This window comes from Acinonyx jubatus, unplaced genomic scaffold (assembly GCF_027475565.1).
Source record: "Acinonyx jubatus isolate Ajub_Pintada_27869175 unplaced genomic scaffold, VMU_Ajub_asm_v1.0 scaffold_22, whole genome shotgun sequence".
In the NCBI taxonomy this organism is placed as follows: domain Eukaryota; kingdom Metazoa; phylum Chordata; class Mammalia; order Carnivora; family Felidae; genus Acinonyx; species Acinonyx jubatus.
The window spans coordinates 213539-239991 of NW_026463941.1; the positions used below are offsets into that span (position 1 = coordinate 213539).

General features: G+C 44.4%; 1 protein-coding gene and 1 long non-coding RNA gene across 10 annotated transcripts in view; one reads left to right on the plus strand and one right to left on the minus strand.

The window, feature by feature from the left end:
- The window catches only part of LOC106987612 (uncharacterized), a 34336-nt gene extending 16687 nt beyond the window's left edge, over positions 1 to 17649 (minus strand). For 4 of the 9 annotated variants that reach the window (XM_053213923.1, XM_053213926.1, XM_053213924.1 and 1 more), the window contains exons 1-9: positions 11416 to 11864; positions 10918 to 10942; positions 6223 to 6284; positions 3336 to 3360; positions 2621 to 2682; positions 2132 to 2156; positions 1450 to 1511; positions 958 to 982; positions 281 to 342 (exon numbers count right to left, since the gene is read on the minus strand). In XM_053213923.1, the coding sequence (XP_053069898.1) occupies positions 281 to 342; positions 958 to 982; positions 1450 to 1511; positions 2132 to 2156; positions 2621 to 2682; positions 3336 to 3360; positions 6223 to 6284; positions 10918 to 10942; positions 11416 to 11592 (525 nt within the window). In that variant the 5' untranslated portion in view covers positions 11593 to 11864. Of the gene's footprint in view, positions 1 to 280; positions 343 to 957; positions 983 to 1449; positions 1512 to 2131; positions 2157 to 2620; positions 2683 to 3335; positions 3361 to 3823; positions 4016 to 5438; positions 5758 to 6222; positions 6285 to 7363; positions 7426 to 8057; positions 8083 to 8545; positions 8608 to 9206; positions 9232 to 9697; positions 9760 to 10917; positions 10943 to 11415; positions 11865 to 12579; positions 12642 to 17606 lie in introns of those variants that run through there. The other 5 variants (XM_053213928.1, XM_053213927.1, XM_053213930.1 and 2 more) reach the window with 4 other exon arrangements.
- LOC106987613 (uncharacterized) overlaps positions 1 to 25309 on the plus strand; it is a 50653-nt gene extending 25344 nt beyond the window's left edge. Inside the window, exons 10-14 of the long non-coding RNA XR_008294791.1 lie at positions 20961 to 21026; positions 22092 to 22277; positions 22590 to 22692; positions 22768 to 22853; positions 23076 to 25309. This is a non-coding gene — a long non-coding RNA (uncharacterized LOC106987613). The remainder of the gene's footprint in view (positions 1 to 20960; positions 21027 to 22091; positions 22278 to 22589; positions 22693 to 22767; positions 22854 to 23075) is intronic.
- The last annotated feature ends 1144 nt before the right edge of the window (positions 25310 to 26453 follow it).

Consider the following 26453-nt stretch of genomic DNA (forward strand, 5'->3'; position numbering starts at 1 on the left):
ACTTAGTGTAGAGACTCTAAAATTCTTCACCCAAGCAGGGAAAATTGCTTCTGATAAAATTAATCCTAACACACTATTTATCACCAGGTTTGGCACTGCCACTGGTAAATGTCCCCCTCACCAAGGTAGCAGTTGGCAAGAGACAAGCACTCACCACTCTCCCCGCCAAGGAAAGTAACAATATCATCTACCATGTATATTGTCAAATTTACAACAGAAGTTGATTGGAAAGACACTAAGAAAGTAATTGTGTTCCTCAGGGGAAGACAGGCCAGCTCACCTCACCAACAGCCTGGTGCGTCCTTACCGGAAAAGCCCACATCTTTTCCTCCACAGGGACACCTAGAAGGACACAGTACACACATCAGGACATTGTTAGTACTGCTCAAGAAAGCTCAGGGACTTTTCCTTGATAGGAACGTGGGCAGAGCATACGGCGGATTTCCTTACCTGCCTGGACGGAAGGCTACTGCTGAGCCACACTCAGCAATAATCATTGAAATGTGCAGTAGGAGGGGTTTTTGCAGAATATAGACATTGGTCATTGTGCAGTGTCAATGGCACATATCTCCTGGGGCAAGACACATCTCTCGCTGTCTCTCCTCTCTCTGTGTCTCTCTCTCCGTCTCTCTAATGAATGTGTGTGTCTCATTCTCTTTGTGTGTTTCCCTGTCTCCTTCCCTGTCTCTCAGTTTCTGTCTGACTCAAACATACACACACACACACACACACACACACACACACACACACACAGTGAATACATTGTCTTCCTCACACTGTAAACATGGACACAGGTTGTCCCCTGGGAAATCTATCTTTTCTCCACACCCTCAAGCCTCTGTCCTACAGGGAACCTAGAGTCAGGGTAGCTCTCCAGACTGATGCCAGCAGGAATATCCCAACTTCCTGACCACATAGATTATTTCATCAGCAGGGGACTGATTCCAAAATACATACCATATTTCGTTGCTCCCGCGGCCACCTGATTGTAGAGAAAAGAAACACCATCAGGGTCAGATCATGATGAACTCTCATTGCACTGGGCTTTCATTCTCCTCTGGATTTTAGGAACCAGATGGCACACAGTGCTTGAGTCAAAGGTCCCCAGTAGCAAATGAATAGCATGCCCGTCAGAAGTTGTTGTTTCCTGGGGATGTGTCTCTGAAGACCACTGAGGATGCTGACGACAAAATTCCTCACCCAAGCAGGAAAAATTGCTGCTGACGAAAAAGATCCTTTGACACTGTTTATGACCAGGTTTAGCACTGCCAGTGGTGAATGTCCCCCTGCCAAGGTTACATTTGGCAAGAGACACCCATACTCCACACTCCACACCCCGGAAAGTAACGATATCATCTAAAAAGTACATTGTCCGATTTACAACAGACGTTGATTGGAAAGACACTAAGAAATGACTTGTGTTCCTCAGGGAAAGACAGGCAAGCTCACCTCAGCAACATCCTGCTGCCTCCTGACAGGAACGGCCCACATCTTTTCCTCCTCAGGGACACCTAGAAGGACACAGAACACACGTCAGTACATTGTTGGTGCAGCTCAAGGAAACTCAGGGACTGTTCCGTGATATGAACATGGGCCAGAGCGTACGGAGGCTTTTGTCAACTGCGTGGACTGAAGGTTGCTGCTGAGCCACGCTCAGCAGTATTCCTTGAAGTGTGCAGTTAGAGGAGTTGTTTGAGAATGTAGACATTGGTTATTGTGCAGTGTCAGTGGCACATATCTCCTAGGGAAGGGCACACCTCTCGCTGTCTCTCCTCTCTCTCTGTCTCTCTCTCCATCTCTCTAATGAATGTGTGTGTCTCTTTCTCTTGGTGTGTTTCCCTGTCTCCTTCCCTGTCCCTGAGTTTCTGTCTGACTCAAACATACATGCGCAAACACACACACACACACACACACACACACACACACAGGGAATACATTGTCTTCCTCACACTGTAAACATGGACACAGGTTTTCCCCTGGGAAACCTGTCTTTTCTTCTCACCCTCAAGCCTCTGTCCTACAGGGAACCTGGAGTCAGCGTAGCTCTCCAGACTGATGCCAGCAGGAATATCCCAACTTCCTGACCACATAGATTATTTCATCAGCAGGGGACTGATTCCAAAGTACATACCATATTCCGTTGCTCCCGTTGCCACCTGATTGTAGAGAAAAGAAACACCATCAGGGTCAGATCATGATGAACACGCAGTGCACTGGTCTCTGGTTCTCCTCTGGACTTTAGGAAACCAGATGCACACAGTGCTTGAGTCAAAGGTCCCCAAAAACAAATGAATAGGATGCCTATCTGAAGTTGTTTTTCCTGGGGATGTGTCTCTGAAGACCATTTAGGGTGCCAACTACAAACTTCCTCACCCAAGCAGGAAATATTGCTACCCAGGAAAAGATCGTATGACACTGTTTCTTAGCAGGATTGGCATTGCCAGTGGTTAATGTCCTCTTGATCAAGTTACAGTTGGCAAGAGACAACCACTCACCAATCTCCCTACCACGGGATTGAATGCTATCATGTAAAATGTACATAGTCCTATGTCACCGAATATGACTGGAGATACACTAAGTAATCAACTTGTCTTCCATAGGCAAAGACAGGCAAGTTCACCTCAGCAACACCTTGGTGTCTCCTGACAGGAACGGCCCACATATTTTCCTCCTTAGGGACACCTAGAAACATACAGAATATATGTCAGTACGTTGTCGGTAATGCTCAAGAATACCGCAGGGAGTGATCCTTGATAAGAAAATGCGCCACAGCATATGGAGGCTTTGGTTGCCTGCATGGACTGAATGTCACTGCTGACCACACTCAGCTGTATTTCTTGAAGTGTGCACTATGAGGAGCTTTTGGAGAAAGTCGACATTGGCCATTGTGCAGTGTCAGTGGCACCTATCACCTGGGAAAACTCACATCTCTCTCTCTCTCTCTCTCTCACTTTTTTCAATATGTCTGTCTCTTTCTGTATGTGCCTCTGTCTCTCTGTCTGTGAGGCTCTCAAGTAAACACACGCACGCACACGCGCACACACACATGTACACACTCACAGTTACACTGTATACAGACACATACAGAACAACACCAAGACTCATGCACAGAGCATCACTCTGCAATCAAGGAATACATTCTCTTTCTCATACTGTGGAAACATGGACATAGTTTTTCACCTAGGACTTCGGTCACACCCCCCCCACACTTGGCCTAAGACGTCCCAGGTCTCTGGAATCAGGGTGGCTCTCCAGATTGAACACAACAAGAATGTCCCACCTACATCAACATCTAAACGTTTTCCTCAGCAAGAAACTGTTTCCAGAATACGTACCTTCTTCTCGTGCTCCTATGGCCACCTGAACGTTAGGAAAGAAAACACCATCAGGGTGAGATCACGATATACAGTATTTGCACCACTCTTGAGTTCTCTTCGTGACTTTAGGATACATGATGGGACACAGTGGTTGAGTCAAAGGCCACAAAGGCAAACGAATAAGATGCCTGTATGATGTTGTTTTCCCTGGGGATGTGTCTAAAGAACACTTAAGATGCAGAGTACAAAATTCTTCCCCCAAGGAGGGAATATTGCTGCTGACGAAAAAGATCCTTTGACACTGTTTCTTACCATGCTTGGCACTGCCAGTGGTCAATGTCCCCCTGACCAAGGTTACAGTTGGCAAGAGGCAAGCACTCCCCACTCTCCCCACCAGGGAAAGTAACAATATCATCTAAAATGTACATTATCATATTTACAACAAGTTGATTGGAAAGACACTAAGAAAGCACTTGTATGTCTCAGGGAACGACGGGCAAGCTCACCTCTGCAATAGTCTTTTGCCTCCTTACTGCAACAGACCTCAGGTTTTCCTCCTTGGAGACACCTAGAAAGACACAGAAACACATCACTACATTGTTGGTGTTGCACAGGAATACTTCAGGGACTGTTCCTTGATATGAACATGGTCCAGAGAATATGGAGGCTTTGGTTACCTGCATGGACTGAATGGGACTTATTAGCCACCCTCAGCAATAATCCTTGAAGTGTGCAGTATGAAGAGTTTTTTTTTTTTTAATAGTAGACGTTGGCCATTGTGCAGAGTCAGTGGCACATATCTCCTGGGGAAACACACATTTCTCTCGCTCTCACTTCTCTCTCTCTCTCTCTCTCTCTCTCTCTCTCTCTCTCTCTCAGGAATGATTGTGTCTCATTCTTCTTGTGATTTTCCCTGTCTCTTTTTCTGTCCCTCATTTTCTGTCTCTCTCAAACTCACACCTGTGTACGTACACACACACACACACACACACACACACACACCACAAACTGAATACATTGTCTTCCTCACACTGTAAACATGGACATAAGTTTTCCCCTGGGAAATCTGTCTTCTCTCCACACCCTCAAGCCTCTGTCCTACCAGAACCCTGGCGTCAGTGTAGCTCTCCAGACTGATGCCATCAGGAATGCCCCAGCTTCCTGAACATATAGATTCTTTCATCAGCAGGAGACAGATTCCAAAATACATACCATATTCCATTGCTCTCTTGATGACCTGAATGTAGAGAAAGGAAACAACACCAGGGTGAGATCATGATATAAACTTACAGCACTGCACATTGGTTCTCCCCTTGATTTTAGGAAACCAAATAGCACACAGTGCTTGAGTCAAAGGTCCCCAAAAGAAAATGAATAGTATGCCTGTAAAAAGTTTTTTTTTCCCCCTGGGATGTATGTGCCAAGACCACTTAGAATGGTGACTACAAAATTCTTCACCCAAGCTGGAAAAGTTGCTGCTGCCAAAAAAGATCCCAGGACACTGTTTGTTACCAGGTTTGCCACTGCCAGTGGTAAATGTCCCCTGACCAAGGTTTCAGTTGGCAAGAGGCAACCACTCACCACTGTCCCCATCAGGGAAAGTAACAGTATCATCGAAAATGTAGACTGTCATATTTACAACAGAAGTTGATTGGAAAGCCTCTAAGACAGCACTTGTGTTCCTCAGGGAAAGACAGGCAAGCTCACCTCAGCCACAGCCTGCTGCCTCCTTCCAGGAAGGGCCCACTTCTTTTCCTCCTTAGGGACACCTAGAAGGACACAGAATACACGTCAGTACCTTGTTGGTCCTCCTCAAGAATAACTCAAGGACTGTTGCTTGATATGAACATGGGCCAGAGCATACGGAGGCTTTGGTTACCTGCATAGACTGAATGTGACTGCTGAGCCACACTCAGCTGTATTCCTTGAAGTGTGCAGTATGAGGAGTTTTTTGAGAATGTAGATACTGGTCATTGTGCAGTGTCAGTGTCACATATTTCCTGGGCAAACCCACATCTCTCTCTCTCTCTCTTTTAATGTTACTGTCTCTTTCTGTGTGTGTTTCTGTCTCTCTGTCTCTGAGTCTCTGAAGCAAACACACACACACACACACACACACACACACACACACACACAAACACACAATCACGCGACATAGGTACACAAACAGAACAACCCCAAGACTCATGCACACAGAATCACTCCGCACTCAAGGAATACATTATCTTTCTCATAGTGTAGAAACATGGACATAGTTTTTCACCTGGCACATTGGTCTTTCCCCCCCATCCTTGGACTAAGTCCTCCCAGGACTCTGGAATCAGGGTAGGTCTCCAGACTGAAGACAACAAGAATGCCCACCTAATCACCATCTAAACATTTTCCTCAGCAAGAAACTGTTTGCAGAATACATACCTTTCTCCCATGCTCCTACGGCCACCTGAATGTTAGGAAGGAAAACACCATCAGGGTGAGATCATGATATACAGTATTTGCACCACTCTTCGGTTCTCTTGGTGACTTTCGGATACAAGATGGGACACAGTGGTTGAGTCAAAGGCCACAAAACCCAATGAATAGGATGCCTGTCAGAAGTTGTTTTTCCCTGGGATGTATCTCAAGACCAATTAGGATGCCAACTACCAAATTCTTCACCTATGTAGGAAAAATTGCTGCTGACGAAAAATATCCAATAACACTGTTTCTTACCAGGTTTGGCACTGCCAGTGGTACATGTCCCCCTGACCAGGGTTATAGTTGGTAAGAGGCAGCCACTCACCACTCTCCCCACCAGCAAAAGTAACAATATCATCTAAAATGTACATTGTCACATATACAACAGAAGTTGATTGGAAAGGCTCTAAGAAAGCAATTGTGTTCGTCAGGGAAAGACAGGCAAGCTCACCTCAGCAACAGCCTGCTGCCTCCTTTCAGGAATGGCCTGCAGCTTTTTCTCCTTAGGGACACCTAGAAGGACACAGAATGCACCTCAGTACCTTGTTGGTGCTGCTCAAGAGTAACTCAGGGACTTCCTTGATATGAACATGGGCCAGAGCATATGGACGCTCTGGTTACCTGCATGGACTGAATGTTACTGCTGAGCGACCTGTAGCTCTATTCCTTGAAGTGTGCAGTATGAGGATTTTTTTGAGAATGTAGATATTCGTCTTGTGAGGTGTCAGTGGCACAGATCTCCGGGGGAAAAACACATCTCTCTCTCTCTCACCTCACTCTCTCTGTTATGAGTGTGTCTCATTCTCTTTGTGTGTTTCCCTGTACCTCATTTTCTGTCTCTCTCAAACACGTGTGCACACACAAACACACACACACACATACACACACACACCACACAGTGAATACATTGCCTTCTCACATTGTGAACATGGAAATAGGTTTTCCCCTGGGAAATATGTCTTGTCTCCACACCCTAAAGCCTCGGTCCTACAAGGAACCTAGAGTCAGGGTAGCTCTCCAGAACGAGGCCAGCAGGAATGCCCCAGCTTCCTGAGCATATAGATTATTTCATCAGCAAGAGACTGATTCCAAAATACATACCACATTCCATTGCTCTTGCCAAGACCTGAATGTAGAGAAAAGAAACACCATCAGGGTGAGACCATGAGGTACACTCATAGCACTGCTCTTTGGTTCTCCTCTTGACTTTAGGAAACCAGATGGCGCACAGTGCTTGAGTCAAGGGCCCCAAAAGCAAATGAATAGGATGCCTGTCAGAAGTTGTTTTTCCTGTGGATGTGTCTCTCATGAGCACATAGAATGCCGAGTACAAAATTCTTCACCCAAGTAGGAAAAATTGTTGCCGATGAAAAAGATCTTAGGATGCTGTTTCTTACCAGGTTTGGCTCTGCCGGGGTAAATGTCCCCCTGACCAAGGTGACAGTTGGCAAGAGGCAACCACTCACCACTCTCCCCGCCAGGGAAAGTAACAATATCATCTACCATGTACATTGTCATATTTACAACAGAAGATGATTGGAAGGACACTAAGAACGCACTTGTGTTCCTCAGGGAAAGACAGGCAAGCTCACCTCAGCCACAGCCTTCTGCTTCCTTTCAGGAAGGGCAAGCAGCTTTTCTTCCTTAGGGACATCTAAAAGGACACAGAATACACGTCAGGACCTTGTTGATGCTGCTCAAGAATAACTCAGGGACTGTTCCTTGATATGAACATGGGCCAGAGTTGATGGAGGCTTTTGTTACCTGCATGGACTGAGTGTTACTGCTGAGCCACGCTCAGCTGTATTCCTTGAAGTGTGCAGTATGAGGAGTGTTTGGAGAATGTAGACATTGGCCATTGTGCAGTGTCAGTGGCACATATCTCCTGGGGAAGGACACATCTCTTGCTATCTCTCCTCTCTCTCTCTCTCAATGTGTCTGTCTCGTTTCTGACTCTCTGAAACACACACACACACACACACACACACACACACACACACACGCTAACAGTCATGCTACACAGACACATAGAGAACAACCCCAAGATTCATGCACACAAAATCACTCCACACTCAAAGAATACATTATCTTTCTCATAGTGTAGAAACATGGACATAGTTTTTCACCTGGGACATCGGTCTTCCCCCCCACCCCCCAACTTAGACTAAGTCCTCTCAGGACTCTGGAATCAGTGTAACTCTCCAGACTGAAGACAACAAGAATTCCCCACCTACATCACCATCTAAACATTTTCCTCAGCAGGAAATTTTTTTCCAGAATACATACCTTTCTCCTGTACTCCTGCGGCAACCTGAATGTTAGGAAAGAAAACACCATCAGGGTGAGATCATGATATACATTATTTGCACCACTCTTCAGTTCTCTTGGTGACTCAAGGATAGAAGATGGGACACAGTGGTTGAGTCAAAGGTCCCCGAAAGCAAATGAATAGGATGCCTGTCAGAAGTTGTTTTTCCTGGAGATGTGTCTTCCAAGACCACTAGGGTGGCGACTACAAATTTCTTCATCAAGCAGGAAAAATTGCTGCTGAGGAAAAACATCCTTTGACACTGTTTCTTACCAGGTTTGGCACTGCCAGTGGTCAATGTCCCCCTGACCAAGGTGACAGTTGGCAAGAGGCAGCCACTCACCAGTCTCCCCACCAGGGAAGTAACCATATCATCTAAAACGTACATTGTCACATTTACAACAGAAGTGATGGGAAATATCTAAGAAAGCACATGTATTCCTCAGGGGAAAACAGGCAAGCTCACCTCAGCAACAGCCTGCTGTCTCCTTTCAGGAAGTTCCTGCAGCGTTTCCTCCTTAGGGACTTCTAAAAGGACAGAGAATGCACCTCAGTACCTTGTTGGTGCTGCTCAAGAATAATTCATGGACTGTTGCTTGATATGAACATGGGCCAGAGCATATTGAGTCTTTGGTCACCTGCATGGACTGAATGTTACTGCTGAGCTACCGTCAGAATTAATTCCTTGACATGTGCAATAAGAGGAGTTTTTTGAGAATGTAAACATTCGTCTTGTGCAGTGTCAGTGGCACATGTCTCTTGGGGAAAACACATCTCTGTCCCTCTCACCTCACTCTCTCTATCTATTATGAGTGTGTCTTGTTCTCTGTGTGTTTCCCTGACTCTCATTTCTGTCTCTATCAAACACACACACGGGCATACACAAACACACACACACACACACACGCACACACACAACACATAGTGAATACATTGTCTTCTCACACTGTAAACATGGGCATAGCTTTTCCCCTGGGAAATCTGTCTTTTCTCTACCTCCTAAAGCCTTGGTCCTACAAGGAACCTAGAGTCAGGGTAGCTCTCCAGAACGAGGCCAGCAGGAATGCCCCAGCGTCCTGAGCATATAGATTATTTCATCAGCAAGAGACTGATTCCAAAATACATACCACATTCCATTGCTCTTGCCAGGACCTGAATGTAGAGAAAAGAAACACCATCAGGGTGAGACCATGAGGTACACTCATAGCACTGCTCTTTGGTTCTCCTCTTGACTTTAGGAAACCAGATGGCGCACAGTGCTTGAGTCAAGGGCCCCAAAAGCAAATGAATAGGATGCCTGTCAGAAGTTGTTTTTCCTGTGGATGTGTCTCTCGTGAACACTTTGGATGCCGAGTACAAAATTCTTCACCCAAGTAGGAAAAATTGCTGCTGATGAAAAAGTGCTGATAACACTCTTTCTTACAAGCTTTGGCATGGCCAGTGGTAAATGCCCCCTGACCAATGTTAAAAATGGCACGAGCCACCCACTCACCATTCTCCCCAGCAGGGAAAGTAGCAATACCAACTAAAATGTACATTGTCATATTTACAACAGAAGGTGATTGGAAAGACTCTGAGAAAGCACTTGTGTTCCTCAGGGAAAGACAGGCAAGCTCACCTCAGCAAAAGCCTGCTGCCTCATTTGACGAAGGGCCCTCAGCATTTCCACCTTAGGGACATCTAGAAGGAAACAGATCACATGTCAGTATCTTCTTGGTGCTGCTCAAGATTACCTCCGGGACTCTTCCTTACATGAACATGGGCCAGAGCATACGGAGGTTTTTGTTACCTGTAGGGACTGAGTATTACTGCTGAGCCACACTCAGCAGTATTCCTTGAAGTGTGCGGTATGCAGACATTTTTGAGAATGTAGACTTTGGTCATTTTTCAGTGTCATTGGCACATATCTCATGGGCAAACCCACATCTCTCTCTCTCTCTCTCTCTCTCTCTCAATGTATCTGCCTCTTTCTGTATGTGGCTTTGTCTCTGAGTCTCTCAAGAAAAGACACAAACAGACACAACATACACAGTCACGATCCCGTGACATACACACACATACAGTACAACCCCCAGAGTCAACAAAAAAATTACACCGCGCACAAGGAATACAGTTGCTTTCTTCTACTGTAGAAACATGACCTAGTTTGTCACCTAGGACGTCGGTCTTTCCATTAGTCCTCCCAGGACACTGCATTGTAGATGTTGGTCATTTTCCTGTGTCAATGGCCTATATCTCTGGGCACACCCACATCTCTGTCTCTCTCTCTCCCTCTCTTCTAATGTGTCTGTCTCTTTCTGTGTGTGGCTCTGTCTCTCTGTCTCTGAGTCTCCTAGGAAAACACACAGACACATACACACACACACATACGCATACACACTCACAATCATGCGACATACAGACACATACAGAACAACCCCAAGACTCGTGCACACAGAATCACACTGCACAGGAGGAATGAATTATCTCCTCTGTAGAAACATGGACATAGATTTCACCTGGGATGTCGGTCTTTTCCCCCCCACTCTCAAGAAAACGCACGTGCGCACGCACGCACGCATACACACACTCATGCAACATACAGAGATACAGAACAACCCCAAGACTCATGCACACACAATCACACCGCACAGAAGGAATCCATTGTCTTTCTCATACTATAGAAACATGGACACCGATTTCACCTGGGATGTCAGTCTTTCGCCCCCACACTCAAGCACCAGTCCCCCCAGGACCCTGATATCCGGGTACTCTCCAGACTGAAGACAGCAAGAATGCCCCACCTACACCTCATCCGAAACATTTTCCTCAGCAAGAAACAGTTTCCAGGACACATACCTTCTTCTCGTGCTCCTACGGCCACCTGAATGTTAGAAAAGAAAACACCATCAGGGTGACATCATGATGTACAGTATGTGTACCATTCTTCAGTTTGCTTGGTGACTTTGGGATTCAGGATGGGACACAGTGTTTGAGTCACAGGTCACAAAAGCAAAGATAATATGCCTGTCAGAAGTCATTTTTCCTGGAGATGTGTCTCTAAAGAACACTGAGGATGCAGACTACAAAATTGTTCACCCAGAAGGAGAAAGTGCGGCTGCCGAAAAAGATCCTAGGACGCTGTTTATTACCAGGTTTGGCCCTGCCAGTGGTACATGTCCCCCTGACCAAGGTGACAGTTGGCAAGAAACAACCATGGAAATTGACAATATGTGTCTCCCCTCAGGGAAAATAACATTATCATCTCAACGATACATTGTCACCTTTACAACAGATGTTGATTGCAAAGACTCTAAGCAAGCACTTGTGTTCCTCAAGGAAAGACAGGAAGCTCACCTCAGCAACAGCCTGGTGACTCAGGACAGGATGGGGCCGCCGTCTTTCCTCCTCGGGGACACCTAGAAAGACCACAATCCCTGTCAGTACCATCTTGGTGCTGCTCAAGTATACCTCAGGGACTGTTCCTTGCTGTGAACATGGGCCAGAGCATATTGAGGCTTTGGTGACCTGCATGGACTAAATGTAACTGCTGAGCCATGCACAGCAGTATCCCTTGAGGTGTGCAGGAGGAGGAGTGTGTGAGAATGTAGACATTAATCATTGTGCAGTGTCAGTGACACCTATTCTCTGGGCAAACCCACATGTATCTTTCTCTGTGTGTCTCTCTTGCAGTGTGTCTGTCTCATTTTGTGTGGCTTAGTCTGTGTGTCTCCCAAGAAAACACACTCAACACACATTCACAGTCACAATCACGAGACACACACACACACACAGAACCACCCCAGGACTCACACACCACACTCGAGGAATACATTATCTTTCTCCTACTGTAGAAGTATCACATAGTTTTTCACCTGGAACGTAGGTTCTTCCCCCCACTCACAAGCACCAGTCCTCCCAGGCCTCTGGAATTAGGGTAGCTCTCCAGACTGAAGACAACAACAATGCCCACCTACATTACCATGTAAACATTTTTCTCAGCAAGAAACAGTTTCCAGGATACATACCTTTGTCCTGTGCTCCTACGGCCACCTGAATGTTAGGAAAGAAAACACCATCAGGATGAGATTATGATATATAGTATTTGCACAACTCTTCAGTTCTCTTGGTGACTTTAGGGTACAAAATGGGACACAATGGTTGAGCCAAAGGTCCCCAAAAACAAATGAATAGGATGCCTGTCAGACGTTGTTTTTCCTGGGGATGTTTCTCTCAAGACCACTGAGGATGCCTACTACAAAATTCTTCACCCAAGCAGGACACATTGCTGCTGACAAAAAAGACCCTAGGACACTGTTTGTTACCAGGTTTGGCACTGCCAGTGGTCAATGTCTTCCTGACCAAGGTGACCATTGGCAAGAGGAAACCACTCACCACTCTCCCCATCAGGGATAGTAACAATATCATCGAAAATGTGCATTGTCATATTTACCACAGAAGTTGATTGGAAACACTCTAACGTAGCACTTGCGTTTCTCAGGGAAAGACTGGCAAGCTCACCTCAGCAGCAACGTCGTACCTCCTTGCATGATTGGCGCGCAGTGTTTCCTCCTTTGGGACACCTAGAAGGACATAGAATATACCTCAGTATATTGTTGGTGCTGCTCCAGAGTAATTCAGGGACTGTTCCTCAAATGATCATTGGCCAGAGCATACAGAGGCTTTGGTTATCTGCATGGACTGAATGTTACTGCTGAGCCACGCTCAAGTGTATTTCTTGAAGTGTGCAGTATCAGTAGTTTTTTGAGAGTGTAGACATTCGTCATGTGCAGTGTCAGTGGTTCGTGTCTCCTGGGAAATCACACATCTCTCCTCTCTCTCTTACCTGTCTCTCTCTCTCTCTTATGAGTGTGTCTCATTCTCTTTGTGTGTTTCCCTGTCCCTCAGTTTTTGCCTGTCTCAAACACACACACACACACACACACACACACACACACACACACACCCAACACAGCACCGTGAATACATTGTCTTCTCTCACTGTAAACATAGACACAGGTTTTCCCCTCGGAAATCTGTCTTTTCTCCACACCCTCAAGCCTCTGTCCTGCAAGGAACCTGGGTTCAGGGTAGCTTCCACACTGATTCCAGCAGGAATGCCCGATCTTCCTGACCATATTGATTATTTCATCAGTTGGTTAAGTGTCCCTCTCTTGATTTTGACCCAGGTCATGATCTCAAGGTGTCTGGGATCAAATCCCTGACTGGGATTCCACCTCGCTCCCTCAGTCAATCAATCAATCAATCAATGACCTTTTAAAAGTTGCCCAACAGAGTATGTAAACTGATGTAGTCAATATGAAAAAACAATATGGCAGTGCTTCAAGACATTTGAAAAAGAAGTACCATTTGATCCAGCAATCCCACTTTGGGCTAACACATCCAAAAGTATTGAAATCTGGTCTTCTGAATGATAACTACACTCCCGTGTTCTGCATTCACAAAAGCTAATATAGCGAAACAACTGAAGGTCCATTGATGAACAAATGCTCAAAGACAATGTGGTGTGTCCATACAATGGGTGACTATTCAGCCTTAAAAAGGAAGGGAATCCTGTCATTTGTGACAACATGGATGGCCCTGGGGGACTTGGTGTTAAGCGAAATAAGCCAGACACAGAAAGACAAATACTGCAGGATGACACTTACATGTGGAACCTAAAATAGTCAAATGCATAGGAACAGAGAATAGAATAGGAGCTGGAGGGAGGGGAAAGGGAGGAAATGCTGGTGTTCGGGGCACCAAGTTTCATTTATACAAAAGAAGTCAGTTCTGGAAACCTACCTTGCCACATCGGGCCTGTGATGAACTGCTTGAAAATCAGTAAGAGTGAGTTTGTAGGGTGAGTACCCTTACCACGAAAGAAAAAGAAGAAAAGCCCCAACAGACACTGTGTGGGCAAATACCTTTATCTGGGTGAGACAGTATAGAAATCAGAACAATCCAGTCATTGAGAGCATGGGGTTGGTGCCTGTTGGGCTGTGCCTAAGTTCCCTGTACTGCACAATGGATACTTTCTTAGGGGCTGCTTATTAGTGCTACGGTGTGAAGTTGAAAGTGATTAAATGCAGGAAAAGTCTTCGGGAAAAAATGACCGATGGTTCAGAAGCAGTGTGTAAGTGTTCAGTCACTAAATGTCTGGAACATTAACCTAAACACTTGGTAGTGGTTGAATCTAGAGTGGGGACTTGGATGGCTACAGGACAAAGGAGGATGGAAGCTTCCTTTTCATCCTGTCCATGGCTAGGATGCTTTACAGCTCATGGGGAAGTCCTGTTACCACCTCCTGGGATCCCCATATCAACCCCGTGGGGCAGAGAGGGCAGGGCCCGTGACCCATATTTTCTGTGAGAGATTAAGTGACTCACCAAGATTCACTATTCTGAAGAGTGGGAGGTCCAGGATAGGAATGTAGATGTTGCCCGGGGACAGAGATCCCTGAAAATCTGGGACCTTCCCAGGGCACCTGAGATCATGCCTTGAGCCCCTGAGCCAGGGGCTCCCCCAGTCTCTTTATCAAATCTTCCTCCCCAAGGTCTCTGTGGAAGACAGTTGATGCCCTGGAGGAGGTGCCTAAGCTAGGAGAAAAGTGCAAATCCTAACTCAGCCTCCCACCTCTAGGTTTCAACCCCTGACCCAAGGCACGATGCAGTTACCACCAAGTGAAGCCCTTCTGAAGGAGCAGGGGAAGCCCAACAGTGGCCATCCTCACCCGGCGTCCACACTACCAGGGCTCTCACAAGGAGCCTTCCCCAATGGCCACTTGGCCACCTTCAGTGGCCAGTGGTCTGCTCAGCTCCCAAGCTGACTCCGAAGCCACGACATTCCAAACCAACTGTCACGTGACGGCTCTGCCCAGAATTAGCTTCCCTTCAGTTGACTAAGCCTGGCTGAGCAGCTACTGTGAATTAACTGCGAAATTGGCCCATCGGGCTGGTGCTTTGATGGTTTATTGAGTGTAGGCTGGGACGCTTAACGTGGCACTGACTATTGGTCTGTGGAACCATCTGAGCAGCCAGGACTAAGGCCTGGCTGGTGGAGGGCAGGGGCTGTACTGGCTCTGAGTGGGCCCCTTCCCAGTTCCTCCTCCTTCCCCAAAGTCTGATCTGTATGGACTCCTCAACCTTCTTGAGACCCTGCAGTGGCAGGGGCCCATGTCCCATCTCCTTTTAGGTGGACCCCTCCATACCCACGGCCTGGAGAAGGCTCCTCGCCCTCCACCGCCATGACTCTCCCTAAGGATCACCCAGACCTGCATTGATCTTTCATCTGCTGTTTACTGTTTTGCAGGTGATTATAACCAACCCTTTACTGAGAGACTAGATTCAAATCTAGGCACAGCAGTCTGTGTTGTTTAATCATAAATCCTTTGTTATGAAGCTCGTGAATGACTAACAAATTGTACATAAGGAAAGCCCACCATTGAAAACCAAACAGTATTATTAATTATGTGCTATTTTTCTTCTAGTCTTGCCTTGCGATGCTACCCGGATATATATTCATTAAGCATGTCAGCTATTGGCTTTCATTTACTAGCAAGCAATGGGATAGTTCATTAAGGAGCAAAGGCCCCACTGGAGCATGGGTGAGAGTGTCAAAACAAGGAGGATGGATACCGGGCTAGTCATCAAATGTTTGAGTTCTTATTGGTCATGGCCCCTACAGTGTGTAGTTCTTGGGAATCAAGCTGTTTTTAGGGCTCATGCTGATAATGTTACCGAATATACTACATTATGTCCCTGGATCTTTTTTCCTGAATGAGTCTTCACACACCACATGCAACGGGGCCTGAACTCATCACCCAGGGAGCAAGAGATGCATGCTCCAGCAGCTGAGTAAGGCACCAGCCCGTCATGTTCCCGATTCTTAATCAGATTTGTGCCATGTCCTGAAGAATGACCACACCATGAAACTGACTGAGCAGGCGCTGACCAGTTCTCTAACTCAGCTGTACAAGGGAGCAGCGATGAGGGTGATGGCACAAGGTTCATTGTGAATTGGTACTTTGAGGCTTCATTTTCGTTGTCTCACGGGTAGGCTCACAGAACGTCAGCATTACTAGGGCTCACTCATATTGAAAATGCCATCCAACACCTCTAAAGGATCTCCTCAGTCCTTACTGGACTCAGGCCAAGTGCTGAGGAGTAGCTCAGCACTGGCAGAATTTGACCAGGTTTTCCTAACTTGTGCCTCCGAACTTTCAGAATCTTTGAACTGACCAGAACCATGTAAGATTTCTAGATCCTTTTCATATTAGTGACTATGGCAAGTTCTATAATAATCTGGCTTGAGAGTTTCCCTGGGCTATGGGACCACAGAGACTACCTCATAATAATAGATAGCATGTGGGATTTTCCTTGGTCCAGGTGATTCCTGACATACACACACATGCTGGAATTCCTTTGCACAGCCAGTGATCCCATGGCTAAGTAGAAGTGCAGTTCAGTAGTTAAAGCATGAGCATTGGGACTACAGGCCTGGGTTCACATCCTGACTCTTAGGAGTTCATGCTCCTGGACACAAGAATCTCTGTGCCTCAGTTTCTCCTCCTGAGAAGTAGGAAGAGTAACAAACCATCACATATGTTTGTGATGGCATTGAATGAATTATTGCATGTAAAGTGTGCGGTGTATGACAAGTGGTCAGAAAGATTCATTAGAGGGTATAGATATTAAATGAGACCTTACAATTTTGCAAGTTCCAGAGGTGGATTCAAACCTGGGACTCTGAGTTCCCAGACCATTGTTCTATGACACACAGCTGCTTTGCTTTGCCTAAAAACTATCATTTTACCTCAACATAATTTAGTTTTGACAGAATCAGAGGCATTAAAAAAAAGGAACACAAAAGAAAAGAAAAAAGTAAAAAAAAGCTGTTGGTGACCCCTGGATCCCACTCTCTGTGGCCCTTGACCAGAAATATTCATGATTGTTCTCCAGAATGATCCAATGTATACAGTGTAATTCTGGATAACACCCAAAGGATAAAAGTAAATGTGTGTTTGGGGGCCACAAATTGTTGAAACTCTCATATTGTTAGGGTCTCTTTGGACAACTCTTTATGTGAATGAAGGAACACATCTCCCCAAGTACTGAACCCAATACCCCTTTTTGGTATAAAGAGTATAGGGAAAGCATGTTAAAAACAATGATGGATACCTTCCATATCAACCATTCTGGATTCACTCTACATTTCTGTAATGAATAATTTGAATACATACTTTTGGAGTTTTAAAAGATCCTACATTACAATAGACATTGCCGTATGTTTTCTCCTAGGAATACCTAGTGGTGACAAGAAAGGGGTGCAGGGTATAGTCCATTTTTCTCAATGGAGAAAAAATATCAAGGGAGCTATCTTGATAGAATAACCTAAAATCAAGAGATAAAACAAAACTATAAAACATATTCATAACTCCGTACGACCAGATAGAGAGAGGAGATTTTAAACCATGGAAAAATATTTTGAGCAACAGCTAACTGTCCAGTTAGTAGCAGACAGTGTTAAGAAGGTCTTTATGAACATACCACCGCAGCCACAAATCAGATTGCCCATCTTCGAAGACACTAGGTACAGTTGGAAAAAACGGGCATCTTACATCATTTCATCGCCATGGCAACAGAGCTTGCATGGGGAATGCAGGTGCACACCGTCCAACTTCTGCTGTGTGGACAGGTGCATCTCTACAGAGACAGGGGCACCATTGGAGTTTAAGTGCTTGTGTTTCAAAAGCTGAATCCTGGTCTCACACATTGTCATTCTCTGTTTTGAAAATAAATTACATGAAGGGAAATGACCTGACGTATAATCACTAGTCAAAATTTCAGGGTGAAGAGGGAGAAAGAGAATATTTTGAGAATAGAGAGAGGTCCCATTTTTTTAATTTAAAACACAATCCATACCCATTTCTACCAACCTCAGTCCAAGGACACCTCTAGAATGAAGTTTAAAATTTGTCCCAGATGAAATATTAGAAGTAATCATTATATCTTAAAGTAATTTAGTCAGGTTATAGACCCATTAATTATAAACACAATTTGATGTAGAGTAATTACATAGAAGGCATATTCATTTTCTTAGCAAAGGTGTGGGACAGGGAGTTTACCTTTAGCTCTTCACTGAAACACACATGCCTGTGTTTTTGATAAAAAACTAACAGCTACATTAATTACATGTTTTTTCTCTACCAAATTAGCCTAGAAGTTTAGAATCCGGGATGGTACATATAGAAAAAGTCATAAAATGAAAAATAGTAATTAAAATAATATTTACATTAAGAAAATATAACAAAAAGAAAAATTTCAACTAAAACTAAGGTAAAATTTTCTTGTGTCAATATGGGAAAGGTGAACAGAAATGTTATCGTGTTCTTTTTGAATGGTAGAATCAGACTTCTATTAATTTTATATGTTCTAAGTCTTAAGATTTTCTACTCTGCCATTGTATGTATGTTTTAATCAGAAAAACAATAGGAAAGGTATTAAATTAATATAAATGTTATAAAGGTACAAAATTAAGTAATAAAGATATGTATTTACATTGCAAAAAAAGAAAAAAAAAATGTCCAGGGCTTTGAGCTGAGATGCAAGGAGCACCCAGACTTAGCAGGATCCCCCGTTCTGTCTGCATGTACTACCTGGCCTAGACATGAACCCAGGACAAGGGTGACTTTCAGGATTCCAACAGGGCACAACTCTCCACCTTCTAGGTCACTGTTCTCTGATAAAAATTATGCAAAGCACATACATAGTTTTGGCTTTGCCAGTAAACACACTGGAAAAAGGAAAATCAAAAACAGTGAAGCTAATGTGAGTAATATAGTTTTGATCCAATATATCCAAAATGTTAAGATTGCCACTGTGACACATGAAACGCGACCACATTTCAAGGGCTCAAGAACCTCTCAGAGCTGGTTGCTACCATAGAGGAGAGTGGAGATAGAGATCATTCACAGCACAGCAATAGAGTGGACGGTACGTTCAGGATCTCCTAGGCTATCCTTTAGGAACATAATGAAATAATCCACTTTGTCAGACTGAGTCCTGAGAATCACATCTCTGCCTGGAATCTCCAGACCCAGAGTCAGTGTGTGACGAAACCACATCCGTGTTGCCAGGCATGGATTGGATGGTAGGCACTCTGTAATGGTTTAATCATCTAAATTCTCCATCTTGCTATCTCCTTGGCCATCTCCTTTAAAATGTGAGAAACCAATTAATTTAATGACCGTATAGGCATCATTTAAACTAACTAAAAGAATTCAGCGCTCCCCTCACCTCCCCTTGAATCCTGGCCTCCAGACTTACATTGGAGTTTCCCTCTCTCACTCACTGTATTCACACCCTCTCAATGCCCCATTAGTCCAATATTACTGTTACTTAATTCAGGTACATACTAGATTATTGTACCTGGAGAGAGTACCTTCCCAGTTCTCTGGGACACATGATATTGGCTTCTGGTGGTCCCCGATCAGGGAGAAATTGGGCCCCCAGGGGACATCTGGCAAATTCTGGGTACATTTAAGGTGTCAACAGTGGGGAAGGCACGGCTGGCATTTGGCAGGCTGAGGCCAGGGATGCAGCTAAACATTTTGTAAGGCATCCTGCAGCTCCTCACAAGATTTACCTTGCACAAAATGTCGACAGAGCCCAGTTTAAGAAACCCTGTCTTAAGCCATGTCTATTAAGTCTCTCTAAGAAAAAGGAGGATTCCTCCCAATCTCTTTGAACCCAATGTTAAAGGGTCGATATCTATCTATCTCTATAAGGAATTAGGCACAGACCCCACTGGTGTGAATGCAATAAATATATTCTCATAGTTAGATTTTGTAAAAAGTAATGAGGGCTCGCCTGGCTGGCTCGATCCATGGAGTGTGTGACTCTTGATCTGGGAGTCGTGAAGTTGAGCCCCAAATGGGTGCAGAGATTACTTAAAAGGAAAATTAAAAAGAAAATTTTAAGGTTTATTTATTTTTGGGAGACAAAGAGACAGAGTAGGGGAGGGGCAGAGAGAGAGAGGGAGACACAAAATCCAAAGCAGGCTCCAGGCTCTGAGCCAGTCAGCACAGAGCCCAACACACGGCTCAGACTCACGAGGCGCGGGATCATGAGCTGGGCCGAAGTCGGATGCTCAACTGACTGAGCCACCCAGGCGCCCCAAACATACAATTTTTTTAATGTTTACTTGTTTTTGAGAGGGAGACAGACAGACAGAGTGTGAGTGGGGGAGGGGCAGAGAGAGAGGGAGAGCACAGAATCCTAAGCAGGCTCCAGGCTCTGAGCTGTCAGCACAGAGCTGATGTGGGGCTTGAACGTGTAAAACAACAAATCATGACCTGAGCCAAAGTCGGATGCTTAACTGCCTGGGCTACCCAGGGGCCCTGTTAAAAACTAAAATGTTTTAATGAAATGTAGCAATCATTGTTTCGAGAAGTGTACTGTAAAAGCTCACTCCGTGGACACCATCATTTCTCCCCAGATATTTCTCTCTGTGATTGCAAATATGTATTCTCAAGGATTTGTGAAGCAAACTGGAGTGTGTGCAAAATCACAGGAAATTGGACAACAACGTTTCTGTTTTGAAACTTCTGCTACCGACTGTCACAGAAATGAGACTACTAATGTTACAATAAATCCTATCCTGCATCTTCTATCTAAACCAACATTCACATCAAAACTATTATTGATTAGCCATCTCACAGCATTTCCACCCCTTGGTAATCCTAGTAAAGTGTATGAGGTTTAAATCTGTTGGTGGCTGACAAAGGTGTGAACTCAGAGCATTTATAGTCCATTTAGAACAGTGTCTCTCAAAGTCAAAAACAACCACCACTTCTCAATATTGGCATTGTATGAGTTTCATGTTTGCTTTCCTTTGTTCAGCTCAAGTTTGGAAATGTGTGAAAATGTACAAGAAGCACGAGAATTGAGAAGCACTTGACTTCTGAGGTAGGAAATTAGAAATAATTCTTAGATAATCTTAATATTTCCCCTTCTTGATGTCGTGCCACAATTCAGGTAAGTTTCCTTTGATTTATTCTTTATATAGTGTGCAATCAAGTTTTCTCCTTTCCATTATGTTCTGTTGTTCGTATTACTCCTAGATAACCAGGAAAGTGTAGGGAGACATATATTGTCAGGAGACAATATATGGGAAATCTGATGGATTTCAAAGTATTAAGTCATAGATCAATCCAAGAGTCATTATTTGTCGTCTACTTTTCTCCTTGTATTTGATATCAAAATCAAGACCACAGGCCCAGCTCTCTTCTAAATTTGTGTCATTAAAGAAAATTTAAGACCACACCCTCTATCAGAAGCCCCAAGTTGTCCTGAGAGTGCAAAGTACAAACATCATTTGTCTTGGGACAAAAGGAAAGGTTTCTACAGGAAGGAACAGGTAGGAACAATTGAGGGGACATTGGGTGTAGCGGAGTTTGGCCACACAGAAAGGATGGATCAAAGTTCCCCGGAAAATGGGAAGGCTGAACACGTACCTACGAATTGAAACGGCTACAGTTTTTAATCGTCCTGCGAAGAAGCATGGGGTGAGGCTACCCCTGGTTATCAGGAGACAGAAATGTTTACTGAACGGAGCGACTGCAGGATCAGGTGGGTGTTTGCCTTCCGGTGGGCATTTCAGAAGAGTGGATGCCTTAAGCCTGCATGAGGCCAGGGAACAGGGAAGTGTTTCCATCGTCTTTGACATAGCTCCACCTAGCGGCCAGCCGTGTTTACTACCACTCGGTTCACCCAACCTTCTTCGTGTGTCTGCCAAAGTCACTCAAGAACTACAATCCCTCTGCTTTTCTACAGTTGAAGAATAAAGACCCAAATAAGTGAGACACAACAAAAACTCCTCAAATTTCATCGACAGATCACTAATAAAGATATTTAAAATGCGTGTAATTTACCAATTGTTGTTATGACCTTCCCATATTTTGAAGCTCAAATCTGTTTAAAATATGCTTCGTGGGCTTTGATGCACCGATAATCTTATATTTTACTGTGCAGGAAAACGTGATGGCAGTAAGAGATTTCTACTTTCTAGTCACTGAGTGGCAACAAAATCAAAGTGAAGAACTTATCTCCCAGGATTGGAATCAAGCACAGCCAATTTCCATCCCCTCCTCAACTTGGTACCCCACGGTTCCTCAAAACTAGGGTCTGGGCCCACATGTTTCAAATCGCTGAGCTAATGTGAGTGAGAATTCATATCCTATAGAAGCTAAGTGTATTAAGTCGTAAACCAGAAGGTTTTAATTTTAAACAGTGAGTCAAATTGAAATGGGAATTTTATGACACATTATGTGCTTGACAGATGAAGCATATTTGTGTAAGCAACATAACTATGGAGGATTGTATAGAGAGAGTAATATTAATGAAATTAAATGTTCATGTCTGGTTTTGTCCACAAGACAAGGAAAACATGATATTTATTGACCACAGATAATTCTTCACATTTATCAATCCTCACATGCAAAATGTCTGAAACTGCTTTTCTTTTGAAAGTTCGGTTCCATGTGGAATAAAAACACATGTGGCACCATTTCTGTCATCAGGAAATCTCAGTCCTCCCAGAATTAAATTGAAACATAATCGGATGATGAAATAGGTGAGTCCTGGTATGGTAGGGTGGCAAGAGGACCCTTTAACATAAGGAGCCCCTTCTGAATCAATCTCATTTCAGAACTGAGCCCCCTTTGAAAGGAGTTGGAAACCAGAGAAGAATCTCCTAGAGGAGGAGTCCACTCTTCTGCAACCTCCTTTTTGCTGGTCAGTGTTCTACAAAAGGCACATGTGAGACAGCAAAGTGCAGGGGACGAATCCTTCTATGAATACAGCAAGTGTTATTGAGGCCACCTCCATCACAAACACAGTGTGTGCCCCTAGGGATACTGTATACGCCTGGGCTCTCTGGTCTAGGGGCTGTGGGTGGGAGTAGATTTTCAGTACCCAGGTTTGAGAGATGACATATTCTTTCTTTTCCCTGAACAGATCATGACTTGGACTGTTGTACGAGATGTTGAATTGAGTTTCTCCCATTGATTGGTTCAACCTCTCAGCTGCTGCTGTGGGTCTGAGCCACGGCCAGGTTGGAGTGGTTCTGCGAGTTGGGAGGATCTCTCAGCCTAGACTGGCAGTCGCAGGCAGAAATAGAATGGGACCCACCCATGTCAACTACAGATTGTCTAGTAGCTCTATGGTAAAAAGAAACAAGTCAAAAATCAAATCATTGTAATGGGCAAAATGGTACCACTTGAACGTGTATTTGATTTCAAAAATACATTGTTTTTAAAACCTCAACAGGAAAGTTTCTTCTTCTTTTTTTTTTTTTTCTTATTCTGTCCTCAGAATCAGTGTGCATGTCACACTCAGAGCACGGCTCAATTCAGAGGAGCTGAATTCCAGGGGCTCGATTTCCACAGGTGGTTGGTGGCTACAATATTGGACACCCCAGGTCTGATCTATTGTACCAGCTCAGGTCAAAGCTGAATGACCAACTGAGACTTTAATTCTACCTAGCATCTCAAATATGAGAAGAGCAGCACCAAGAGTCACTTATGTTTATATTTGTAGTGCGTGGCATTTCCTAGTAGAGGGAGGACACGTAGTAGGTATGTGACACGTCTATGCAAGCAAAGAGGATAAAAACCCCACGCAGTCCTGTTCCTTTAGGTCCTTAGGAAACTCAACTATCATGCTCATTTTTCCACAGAGAGTGGGTATGGCTGAACATTTTAAAGAAGGAAGGAGATGTCTCATCTGCCTCAGTTATCCTGAAAAACCCATGTTCCTGGCACAAAAACAGACACATAGACCAATGGAATAGAATAGAAACCCCAGAACTAGACCCACAAACGTATGGCCAACTCATCTTTGACAAAGCAGGAAAGAACATCCAATGGAAAAAAGACAGTCTCTTTAACAAATGGTGCTGGGAGAACTGGACAGCAACATGCAGAAGGTTGAAACTAGACCACTTCCTCACACCATTCACAAAAATAAACTCAAAATGGAAAAAGGACCTGAATGTGAGACAGGAAACCATCAAAAGCCTAGAGGAGAAAGCAGGAAAAGACCTCTCTGACCTCAGCCGTAGCAATCTCTTACTCGGCACATCCCCAAAGGCAAGGGAATTAAAAGCAAAAATGAATTACTGAGACCTTAGGAAGATAAAAAGCTTCTGCACTGCAAAGGAAACAACCAACAAAACTAAAAGGCAACCAACGGAATGGGAAAAGATATTTGCAAATGACATATCAGACAAAGGGCTAGTATCCAAAATCTATAAAGAGCTCACCAAACTCCACACCCGAAAAACAAATAACCCAGTGAAGAAATGGGCAGAAAACATGAATAGACACTTCTCTAAAGAGGACATCCGGATGGCCAAGGGCACATGAAAAGATGCTCAACGTCGCTCCTTATCAGGGAAATACAAATCAAAACCATACTCAGATATCACCTCACGCCAGTCAGAGTCGCCAGAATGAACAAATCAGGAGGCTATAGATGCTGGAGAGGACGTGGAGAAACGGGAACCCTCTTGCACTATTGGTGGGAATGCAAATTGGTGCGGCCACTCTGGAAAACAGTGTGGAGGTTCCCCAGAAAATTAAAAATAGACCTACCCTATGACCCAGCAATAGCACTGCTAAGAATTTACCCAAGGGACACAGGAGTACTGATGCATAGGGGCACTTGTACCCCAATCTTTATAGCAGCACTCTCAACAATAGCCAAATTGTGGAAAGAGCCTAAATGTCCATCAACTGATGAATGGATAAAGAAATTGTGGTTTATATACACAATGGAGTACTACGTGGCAATGAGAAAGAATGAAACATGGCCCTTTGTAGCAACGTGGATGGAACTGGAGAGTGTGATGCTAAGTGAAATAAGCCATACAGAGAAAGACAGATACCATATGTTGTCACTCTTATGTGGATCCTGAGACTTAACAGAAACCCATGGGGGAGGGGAAGGAAAAAAACAAAAAGAGGTTAGAGTGGGAGAGAGAGCCAAAGCATGAGACTCTTAAAAACTGAGAACAAACTGAGGGTTGATGGGAGGTGGGAGGGAGGGAAGGGTGGGTGATGGGTATTGAGGAGGGCACCTTTTGGGCTGAGCACTGGGTGTTGTATGGAAACCATTTTGACAATAAATTTCATATATTGAAAAAATAAATAAATAAATAGTAACAAAAAATAATATTAAATAAATAAATACCATGCAAATTAAAAAAAAAAAAAGAAAAAAAAAGAAAAACCCATGTTCCTAAAATGTGGTGATGTCCGCTGCCTCCAGTGTGTCAATTCATGCCAGAAGGAGCCCTGTGAGGATGGTTTGTTGTGCCCATTTTGTCTGTGCTCATTCAGAAAGATAAGATCAAGACAGGTGGTCAGCTGGGGAAGCTGGTGTCTGAGATGGAGGAACTGGAGTGGCCTTGGAGACCTATTCTCATCCTTTTCACAGAAGGATGCTGAAACACCAAGGTGAGGCAACTGTCCTGTCCCAGGTCCTCTGACTCACGTCTGGGGACAGGAGGTAGGAATTGGCCTTGGCTAAGTTAGATGTTGAAACACAAGGTCCAAGCAAGCATAGGTGGCCCTTATAGACCGGATCCTTTCCTATGGGCAAGGAAAGCTTTACCACTCTCCCAGGGGGAAACAGACCAGCTCCTCTCTACACAAAGCTCCAATTGGGGAAGCTAACGAAAAGAATTACAAGAGGAAAAGCCCAAGTCCCACCCTCTGGGCCCTGTGAGGAACAAGAGGTCTAATGATACAGGGTGGTGAGAGTGGTGACCCTGCTCCCCATCCCACATGCAATACAGACTATCATGACCCCTGCACAGTGACAATGGACTGTGAAACTCTCCCCTCTTTGCCTCACTCATAATCCTTCTTCCTAACACCCCATCAAACTTTGCCTACAGCTTTCAATTAAAACACAATCAGTACGCGTCCTATCGAAATCATGAATTATATGTCTTTAGCATATTCCAGCAAGGTAAGGTCACAGAAGACACTGATTTTTAAAATATAATACAAGTTCTATTTCTTATATTTATTTACAAAATTGGAAAGAGAAATGTAAGTAACTGGAAAACCTTAGTCCTTAACATATTCCAAGTTAGCACTGCATTGAATTTGCTTCAAAATTGTCTGCTCTCTTTGGTTTTTCTGCATATATGACAAATCTATAGAATCCCAGTCTGAGAAATGGTGCCACAAGGTGACCCAGGGCGTCCAGAGGACTCTGAAGGGTTTGAGGGCATGACTGGCCTTGGGACACTCCCAGGCCGGACTGGAGGCTGCTGTGGCCCCTATCTAAAGACAGGCTGCTCTATGCCCATGAGGATGCGGAGCT